Source organism: Polyodon spathula, chromosome 29, assembly GCF_017654505.1.
Source record: "Polyodon spathula isolate WHYD16114869_AA chromosome 29, ASM1765450v1, whole genome shotgun sequence".
In the NCBI taxonomy this organism is placed as follows: Eukaryota; Metazoa; Chordata; class Actinopteri; order Acipenseriformes; family Polyodontidae; genus Polyodon; species Polyodon spathula.
Genome location: NC_054562.1, coordinates 4,460,927 through 4,471,663, shown reverse-complemented (window position 1 = coordinate 4,471,663; position 10,737 = coordinate 4,460,927). Strand labels below are relative to the sequence as shown.

Sequence of the window (10,737 nt, the reverse complement as noted above, 5' to 3'; positions counted from 1 at the left end):
TAAAAACCGGACCTTCTGCCGGTTAACGGTTTGAGAGAACATAAGAATGTAAGAAAGTTTACAAACGAGAGGAGGCCATTCGGCCCATCGTGCTCGTTTGGTTGTTAGTAGCTTATTGATCCCAAAATCTCATCAAGCAGCTTCTTGAAGGATCCCAGGGTGTCAGCTTCAACAACATTACTGGGGAGTTGATTCCAGACCCTCACAATTCTCTGTGTAAAAAAGTGCCTCCTATTTTCTGTTCTGAATGCCCCTTTGTCTAAACTCCATTTGTGACCCCTGGTCCTTGTTTCTTTTTTCAGGCTGAAAAAATCCCTTGGGTCGACACTGTCAATACCTTTTAGAATTTTGAATGCTTGAATTAGGTCGCCACGTAGTCTTCTTTGTTCAAGACTGAACAGATTCAATTCTTTTAGCCTGTCTGCATATGACATGCCTTTTAAGCCCAGAATAATTCTGGTCGCTCTTCTTTCCACTCTTTCTAGAACAGAGGAGGAGGTTCGCAGGAGTAGAACCCCTCTCATTTTGAACTGGGTCCTCCAGAGACTAAGGTGTTCTTGGAGCTGAAATCCTGGACAGGGTGGGAATCATGCATTTAGTTTTGGAAATGGTCGGTTTCACATCATTCATCCCCAACCAACTCGATGAAAAGCAAACATAACAACCCTGCTCCATTCGGAGAAGCGGACAGTGGCCAAATCATTAGCGTACAAATCAAACGACAGCAGCAGATCCAGAACAGACCCGGCTGAAGGGATGGAGGGATCAGCGGAGTGCTGAGTTGCTGCAGGAGCAATCCCAGAGTTTGCCGATGATCCAGGGGGTGTGAATAATTGTGTACCGGGATGTAGACTGCTACTGCACAGCGGTTTCACCCAGTCCAGGTTTTGCTACCAGCGTGATCAGCCCCAGTGTGTTATTATTAAACTCCTAGTGAAACCAGGACTGGATCATACCGCTGTGCAACGGGAGTCTTTCCAAACACGTAATAATTTACAATCGGGATTGATATAGACTCCTATTGCGGAGCAGGTTTGACTGTATGAGCTTGACTAGCCACAGTGTTTAGGTAACAAGCTGAGGCGTGGTTTGTTTTTATTACATGACTCTCAGCACGCTGTCAGAAACAGGGAGAGAACGACACCTATTCCTGACGTCATCGTGACAGAGTCCACCGCGATCAGACAGATGCAATTCGGCAGCGCGCACACAAATCTGAAATGCAATTACAGCTGACGACCACCTGGGGGCGCTGCTGGAACGGTGGAAACTGGGAAGGCGCTGTATAGAATGCTTGCTCTGTCGCAGATATATCTATCTATCAATCTATATCTCTTTACAATAACAGTAAACTTCCTAAGCCATCTTGGAACCCTAATTCCAGACAGAGCAGTTTGAGCCAGCCTGATTACCCAATTATAAATGACAGTATATTATTGTATTATTAAAACCAATGTTAACTTATAAAAGCCAGACTACGTATGTGTATATATAATATATTATTAGTCCGCATTTTACCTTGGTCTTAAAACTATTGAGAAACTGGCGCCATAGCGGCTCTATCATAGGCTGCTTTGCGCAGTAAACTATAGAGCTCTAGATCCAACATGGCGGACATAGCGACACAGTTTCGTTACCTTCTGTGGAGGGAGTGGGCGGGGCCTCGGAACGCGTCGTTTAGAAGCACCGTCCATCACTACTGCTGACACCTGATTGGATTAAAACTCCCTGCAGAGCCTTCCAAATCTCTTGTTTACTGGCTACGTCCGTTGTCGATTACGCCCTCCGCTATGACCACACCCTTACCGTTAAAAATAAATAAATCGACGGCTCGCCTTTTTTATTGGTCCGCTCTGGTGTCATTCGATATTCCCGACCCTTCTATTGGCCGGGGCGCTCCCTGCGCTGGTCTTACCGCCCTATAAAGCCGCGTCCTCGGGCTGCGAGCATCTCTTCTCCTCAGAGCCGCGGTTGATCGCAGAGACCCGAGTGCGACACGATGGCTTGCCCTAAGGTCTTCTTCGACATGGCTGTTGACGGCCAGGCCATCGGCAGAGTGGTCATGGAGGTAATGACAGTTACAATCCAGCCCTTCGGAACCGCAGATCCAGAATTGTGAATGCAGAATTAATAACGTTGTATTGGTCAGCGTGTATTCGCTTCATCTGCATTTGCTGCATCGGCCCCATGCATCAATTTAACACGATAAATTCACAAGCCGTGTGCAATATTATGCATTTAAGTGTTTTTATAGCAAAGTTTGCATTCCTAAATACAGATGAAGCGCGCTGTGTTGCTTTGCAATGCCCAGTGCATTCTCTCCCGTTAGGACCGTCCTGCACAGACTGCAGCGACACGCACGCCTCGGACAGCTTCAGAGGGAAGCTGCTTTTATATGCGCTGCCCGGTTCACGAGTTCTTCCGAAACCGGCTCTTGCTTGTTGTTATGCTATTATTTTGAGTCATAAGTACCCTTCCCCCCCATCGATGTGTGTTGGGGGATTGGGCGTGGATGTCATTTTTCTGTGGAAGTATCGGCATATTTTCCCAGATTTCTTGCCGGTCTTGTGTGTGTTTTTTTTTTTTTTTTTTGGGCTCCTGTCTGCATATAGACAGAGAGGCGCTTATCTCCCGTGTACAGACCCCTCGGTATTGACTGTTTGCAGGGGGGGAGGTGCCGGTGTCCCGTGTACAGACCCCTCGGTATTGTCTGTTTGCAGGGGGGGGAGGTGCCGGTGTCCCGTGTACAGACCCCTCGGTATTGTCTGTTTGCAGGGGCGGGGGGGTGCCGGTGTCCCGTGTACAGACCCCTCGGTATTGTCCGTTTGCAGGGGCGGGGGGGTGCCGGTGTCCCGTGTACAGACCCCTCGGTATTGTCTGTTTGCAGGGGCGGGGGGGTGCCGGTGTCCCGTGTACAGACCCCTCGGTATTGTCCGTTTGCAGGGGCGGGGGGGTGCCGGTGTCCCGTGTACAGACCCCTCGGTATTGTCTGTTTGCAGGGGCGGGGGGGTGCCGGTGTCCCGTGTACAGACCCCTCGGTATTGTCTGTTTGCAGGGGGGGAGGTGCCGGTGTCCCGTGTACAGACCCCTCGGTATTGTCTGTTTGCAGGGGGGGGAGGTGCCGGTGTCCCGTGTACAGACCCCTCGGTATTGACTGTTTGCAGGGGGGGGAGGTGCCGGTGTCCCGTGTACAGACCCCTCGGTATTGACTGTTTGCAGGGGGGGGGGGTGCCGGTGTCCCGTGTACAGACCCCTCGGTATTGTCTGTTTGCAGGGGCGGGGGGGTGCCGGTGTCCCGTGTACAGACCCCTCGGTATTGTCTGTTTGCAGGGGCTGTTTGCAGGGGTCTGTTTGGGGGGGGAGGTGCCGGTGTCCCGTGTACAGACCCCTCGGTATTGTCTGTTTGCAGGGGCGGGGGGGTGCCGGTGTCCCGTGTACAGACCCCTCGGTATTGTCTGTTTGCAGGGGGGGGAGGTGCCGGTGTCCCGTGTACAGACCCCTCGGTATTGTCTGTTTGCAGGGGGGGAGGTGCCGGTGTCCCGTGTACAGACCCCTCGGTATTGTCTGTTTGCAGGGGGGGAGGTGCCGGTGTCCCGTGTACAGACCCCTCGGTATTGTCTGTTTGCAGGGGCGGGGGGGTGCCGGTGTCCCGTGTACAGACCCCTCGGTATTGTCCGTTTGCAGGGGGGGAGGTGCCGGTGTCCCGTGTACAGACCCCTCGGTATTGTCTGTTTGCAGGGGCGGGGGGGTGCCGGTGTCCCGTGTACAGACCCCTCGGTATTGTCCGTTTGCAGGGGGGGGGGGTGCCGGTGTCCCGTGTACAGACCCCTCGGTATTGTCTGTTTGCAGGGGCGGGGGGGTGCCGGTGTCCCGTGTACAGACCCCTCGGTATTGTCTGTTTGCAGGGGCGGGGGGGTGCCGGTGTCCCGTGTACAGACCCCTCGGTATTGACTGTTTGCAGGGGGGGGAGGTGCCGGTGTCCCGTGTACAGACCCCTCGGTATTGACTGTTTTGTAATCGCTGTATCGATCGGTGCAGTGTGTGCGCGCTGCGCGTCCCCGGCAGGGCGCGCCTACACGTGGGCGAGGAAGGACGGCGGCGCTGTAATTTACTGCACGTTTTATTGTGTATGAATCCAGACCCGCTGTAATTTACTGCACGTTTTATTGTGTATGAATCCAGACCCGCTGTAATTTACTGCACGTTTTATTGTGTATGAATCCAGACCCGCTGTAATTTACTGCACGTTTTATTGTGTATGAATCCAGACCCGCTCGAAGCGCCGGTGCAGGGTTCGTAATTGTTAAATATTACAGTGAACGGGGTATTAAAGCTGGGTTATTTCCACTGCATGGGCAGCGCTTTGTTGTCATTTGATAATGTCGCCAGTTTCGTGAAACGCTGTAGAAGCGGACCGCATTGCTGCTGCAAACCGGGACTGCGGGCCACGCTGCGTGCCGAGGGGAATCGGATTCCGAAAGAATATCCGGCATTGAAATATCGATTAACTTTTATCAGTTACTACAGTACTGATCGAATAGATATGTCTGTCATCGGGCCCCCCTGCACACATTAAATATTATTCATTTAATTAACATTGTGTTTCGTTTGTCGGTATCCGGGCTTGGGAAGAAAGATTGTTTTTGTTTACCAAATAAATTGCAGCGCGCGTGATTTATAATGAGGGGTGGCTTTTAATGTCTTGCGCCCCCTCCCTCCCCCGTTTACAACGCGCTGCTGAAGAGCGACATAGAAACACCGATACAACGCCCTTTTAAATGCAATCAAACGTTATCGATGCCAGAAAAACAAAGCTAGTTTTTGTCAAGGGTTGTATAAAAATTGGCGCGGTGCAGTGCGATATGCAGCTAGTTTAACAGTTTTAAAATTAAGCCATTAATTTAAATGCAGGTGTGTGAGCTCGCTGTCCGAGGCAGACAGGTGAGGGGCGGGCGCAGAACGTGGGTGTCGGGGTAGTCCCTCCCATTTGGAACGGTTCGCGTTCTGATGGGCAGTTCTGACAGGAACTGAAGCGCCCTAGAGATCATGATGTGTTATTATTTAAATAAACAAACCCTGTTGTGAAAGTAGGGGGCTGGCGGTGCTAAAATACCAGCATCAGCCGAGGGTGGGGTGCAGGTTAGTCATGCACTGCATTGAGACTCTTCCCGTTTGCAATGAACGCGATCCTAATTTTCAGGATAATTAAGATCGCAGGTGGCGCTGGCGGTCTGCCGGTAGCGATTCCAGTGAAAGGGGTTTGGTTTCAGTCCAGGCAGAGCTGCCCCTTTATTATTGAGAAACCAGCGGCTCTAGCGTGGTCTTGTGTGCAGCAAACTGCAGAGCCCTGAAGCCAGCATGGGGTACACAGGACAGAGTTTCATGTGTCCAGAATCTTGCATGTTTGAGGGGCTAAGTTTTCTACTTTTTAAAAACAAAACAAAACAAAAAAAACTGTCGTGCAGATTCTGGTGAGCCAGTAAGGAAGGGAAGGTATTTTTGTGATTTAACAAACATGAATATCTGATTTTGGTATTGGAGTACATGTCAAATATTTGCTTGGATGTTTGTCCCATCACCAGTATATAGATATAGTTAAATATCTCTGTCTCTGAGTTCTAGATGATGCTGAAGTTTTGTCCATAGCTGTGTATTGTCTCACTTGGGTCCCCTCTTCCCTCTCTCCTGCAGCTGTCTCTCCTCTAGAATGAGGAGGCACTGCAAGATGACCTGTCAGGTGCAGGAGTCGCTATTCTTAGGGTTCCCCCCCCTCCCCCTTTTTGAACAGCATTTCACCCTCAAACAGTCATCTCAAGATCTCTCATGATTTCTAAATGCATCCATGCAGACATAACTCACTGTGATCCTGCCTGGCTGCATCCTAGTTCATATTGTATTCTAACAGTACTATTTTTAGTTACTGTAAACTACACTGTTTAAATATGAAGCTTGCATTGTAACCCTGCACTCCTTACTGATAAGGCCTTAAATGGCACTGCCCCTATTTAGAGAGATTTACTGCAGGAGATCCATGCGTTGGAGATCCATGCATGCTGGGTGTGTTCACCTGGGGCGAGCCTCTGTTCTACGGGAGACCGGGTATTTTATTGAGCTCTGCCATGCCTGCAAGTCTCCTTGGATAAAGACGGCTGTCTGATCGGTGATTTCATTGCTAAACTACGCTTTCAACTTTCTCTTTCAGCTCCGGGCTGATGTTGTACCGAAGACTGCAGGTAATTGCATCTCGATTTCGAGAGCATTGTGGGGGACTGCAGACCTGCCTTCAGTTGCTGGTTCTATTTGATAATTGTGTTGTGATTATAGAGCATTGTGTTGTGAGAAGCACAGACCAGCTTTCAGCTGCTGGTTCTGTTTGTTTCCTTGCTGTAAAGGTGATGCATGTCGGTCGGGTGAAGCCTCACATGATTGATTTTTTTTTTATTTTATTTTTATTTTTTTTCAGAAAATTTCCGTGCGCTGTGCACCGGGGAGAAGGGTTTTGGGTACAAGGGCTCCTGCTTCCACAGAGTGATTCCTGACTTCATGTGCCAGGTATGAGGGGGGGTGAGGAGGGGGTGCAGCGACCGCTTCTCTCTATTGCATCAGTGTGCATCTAGATCTGTCCGTATTGAATTACGTGCTTGAACGTGAACCGACTCGTGCACATAGTTTACAAAAAAAAAAACAATTTGCAACATTGAGTGAGTCTCTCGCGCTCTCTCTCTCACTCCGAAACTCCTCTGTATTAAACCCGAAGGGACCCGTGCGGACCGGACGCATGGATAGGCGCGTTTAACCCTGGTTTGAATGGGAGCAGCGCTCTGAAACCCGCTCTGCCTCTTCTCCCTGCAGGGCGGCGATTTCACCAACCACAACGGGACTGGCGGAAAGTCCATCTACGGGAACAAGTTCCAGGATGAGAACTTCAGACTGAAGCACACTGGCCCTGGGATCCTGTCCATGGCCAACGCGGGCCCCAACACCAACGGCTCGCAGTTCTTCATCTGCACTGCCAAGACTGCCTGGTGAGCCCCCTCTGCCCCCCGCACAGCGGCCCGGACCACCCCTGGGTTTACTACCTGTGTACACTGGGAATGAGCAGACTGCTGGGGAACATTGCTCTGCAACAGGAGTCTGATTGCATGTTGTTATTGTACACTGCAGTTATAACTATTACAAAAAATTGAGTTTGCAATTCTAGTTGAATATGTTAGTAATGTCTCTCTCTATCCCCTCTCCTCCTGTCTCTTGCTCTCTCTCTCTCCCCTCCTGTCCGTCTCTCGCTCTCTCAGGTTGGATGGGAAGCATGTTGTGTTCGGGCAGGTCGTGGGTGGGATGGATATCATCAGGAAGGTGGAAAGCTACGGCTCTTCTAGCGGCAACACCAGTTCTTCAAGGCTCTCCTCTCAATCCGAAAACTCGTGAAACCGAATGGGACCCGTTCAGCGACCGCCGCCTGCCGGACCATAGTGGGAAGCATGTTGTGTTCGGGAGGTCGTGGGTGGGAAGGCTATCTGCTCAGCTAAGGTCCCTGAAAGCGGGATTTTCTAGCCCTATTACAAAAATGCACACCTCTCGCCAAGGTCACGTGGTGGACTGCGGGAACAAGTTGATGAGACCCCCCCCCCCCCCCCCCCCCCAGATCCCTCCTGTTCCAACAACGCCAGGGCCGTGGCCCCTCACCGCAACGGGTTTTGTTTCTATCTATATAGTTTCATTTTTGTTCTTTTTCATGGATAGTCGACTGGCTTCTCGGGGTTGGACTCCCAATTGTGTCTAAAAATAAATAAAACAGATTTAAATAGAAAAGAAATAAAGATCAGATGACAAAGTAAACTCTTGAGTGTTTCCACCCCCTTTATATTCAGGAGGTCCTAAGGTTGGAACTTGCCCCAGGAGTCATCATTATTTTTTAGTTTCATTTTTGTTCCCATTGCTCTTGCAATCATAGGAGAGTTATTTGCATGTTGTTAGTAAATACACTGCAAGCCATATAAACTATTACAGATCAAGACACGTGGGTTGTCAATTCTAGATGAATAGTTCGTAATGTTACCCTTCTCACTCATCGGTCCATCTCCTCCTGTCAGCCTTTGCTCTCCTCTAAGTCCCCTAGAGTGTCCGTTTGTGGGGCCCTCCTATCCTCTGGTTGGCACGTATAGTGTGAGTTTCTAACACTGCTCAAAACTCCTGGCTTCTGATCATTTCAATATTGATACCAGGTTTTACTGAGGCCCGGTGTTTGCATCAGTGTAATACACTAATGCAGAGCTCACCCCAGTTTCGCATTGTGTCTTTCTAACCTAGCTCCCGTGGCCCCCCACACCGCCCATATCTTTGGGAAATGCGGGCCAGCACCCCACCCCCACCACACCCCACACACAAAACACCCACCACACACCCACACACACTACACGCAAGACGTGGCCCTCACTGCAATCGGGGGGTTCGGTTTGTTTCTATATTTCAGGTCGGGGTCCCCCCACTCAGTCTTCAGATTTATTTTTTTATTTGTTTTTATATCGGGAGGGGCTCAGTGAGTTAAGGTTGGACCTTGCTGTGTTACCAGGAGTCATTCTTATTTATTGAGTTCAATTTTGTGTCTTCAGGATAGGGGAGTTCGACTGGTTCTCGGGGCTTGGACTCCCAGTATGATGTTTAAAAAAATAAATCAAACAAATGGAAAAGAAAAAGAAAGATCAGATAATGCAAAGTTAAAACACACGTATGTGGTGGTTCCTCCTTACTTCCAGCAATCTGTTTCACTTCTAATACTAGATGATTGAGGCGGAGCTTCTGAACACCCAGTACTGCGTACAGCGCCCTTGAAAGCACAAGGTCCAGGGGGCTAGGGTTTGAGTGTTTAAACCTTTGGAATACTCCTCGGCATTCTGCTTCAATAATTTTCAATTGTGTGATACCATTGTCGGTTTTTATGAGATGATGGCCTCGTCTGGTTTACTGCTTACACTTAAGCAGGTCTCCCTCCGCCGACACTGTAATCATCTATTGGGGAGTCACACCCGCTAGCTCTGTGGTGTCAGTTTAGGGCCTCCCGTCGCCCCACCCCCCCCAGCCACAGACCACCACGCACACACTAGCGTACACACCCTCCAACCCCCTTCACACAACACACCCACACACACCTTCAGGTGACCGTCTTTCGCAGGTCTGGGGATTTGTGGAAAAGGTACTTCCCCCCCCGCCCCCTTGCTTGTTATGTTCTTGACCTCATGAGCGTTGATGGGAAACTTGCACGCTTTCCTCGAATATTATCAAGTGTAACCTGTTAATTGGACCGGTGTAGTGGTATTTTGTGCAGAGACAGACACTCTTCTCAAACTCATACACTGCTCATACAAACCTATTTAAACATTTGCGAAAGTGAGAAAAATACATTTAAAAATGACGATGGCGAATGGAGACGTCAATCAGGGCTCCCCAATTGACCCTGTAGGGGGGACTGCTTGTGGCTGGTTGTTCATTTCCAATTCGCCATACTCATCGAGAACCCCTTCATCTTTTTGATCACGCCTTGTTTAATTCTCTGTTGTAATGTATTGTTCTGGAAGGGTCTAATTAAGTAATTGAGCGCTCAGTGGGAGTGATGGCTTGTCCCAGGTATTCAATGCTTTGGCGCCCTCTTGTGGACACACTGTGCAACTGCTAGGAATAAAACCCTGCACATTAATTTATTCACATTTAATAATCGTTTACAATAAGTTAGAGACAAAAACTGGAAGTGTATGGCTTGTTGCCAGGTATCAACTGCTTTGGCCCCTCTTGTGGACCCACACTTGTGCAAATGCTAGGAATAAAACCTGTGCACATTAATTTATTCCACATTTAATAATCGTTTACCAATAAGTTAGAGACAAAAACTGGAAGAAAAGTCTTCGGCATCAGAAACACAAATAATACATATCATTGCTTTTAATAAATAACAAGATAATAATAACTACAGATTTAGGACTTTGCTGATAAAAACAAACAAACAAAAAAAATTCTTCACAGTGTTCCCTAGTTTTCTAGTCGATATAAAGACTCTAACCCTAACCCTATGGTTCAGACATCTGTGTTTCACCACACTGTGCTCTGCTGTTACTGTGGGACACTTTTACAAGGGATAATTGACCTAAAACCTATATAACCCTATCAACCCAGTCTGAGTCTCGTCCGTCCTGCTCAGGTGGGTGTTTGCGAGTCCCTAATGCTCTGATGTCCCGTCCTGCTCAGGCCTGCGCAGGGTGAGTCGGGGTTAGGGTTAGGGTTAGCTCTGCGGTCTGGTCACGCTCATGCCCGCGCAGGGCACTTGGTTAGAGTCTAGCTCTGTGGTCTCGTCCCGCGCAGGGTGAGTCGGGGTTAGGGTTAGGGTCTCTAGCTCTGTGTTCTCGTCCCGCTCAGGGCCGTGCAGGGTGGGTCAGGGTTAGGGTTAGGGTCTCTAGCTCTGTGTTCTCGTCCCGCTCAGGGCCGTGCAGGGTGGGTCAGGGTTAGGGTTAGGGTCTCTAGCTCTGTGTTCTCGTCCCGCTCAGGGCCGTGCAGGGTGGGTCAGGGTTAGGGTTAGGGTTAGGGTCTCTAGCTCTGTGTTCTCGTCCCGCTCAGGGCCGTGCAGGGTGGGTCAGGGTTAGGGTTAGGGTTAGGGTTACTCAGGGTCTATAGCTCTGTGTTCTCGTCCGATCAGGGCCCGTTGCAGGGTGGAGGGTTAGGGTTAGGGTATAGGGTTAGTATAGCTCTGTT

General features: G+C 49.7%; 1 protein-coding gene across 1 annotated transcript; it reads left to right on the top strand.

Moving 5' to 3' along the window:
* The first annotated feature begins 1,951 nt into the window (after positions 1–1,951).
* On the top strand, positions 1,952–7,425 carry LOC121302167 (peptidyl-prolyl cis-trans isomerase-like). The gene is made up of 5 exons (XM_041231984.1): positions 1,952–2,068; positions 6,203–6,233; positions 6,464–6,552; positions 6,853–7,025; positions 7,293–7,425. Exons 1-5 carry the CDS (start codon positions 2,000–2,002, stop codon positions 7,423–7,425), a joined length of 495 nt encoding a protein of 164 aa, XP_041087918.1. The 5' UTR covers positions 1,952–1,999.
* Positions 7,426–10,737: the final 3,312 nt, after the last annotated feature.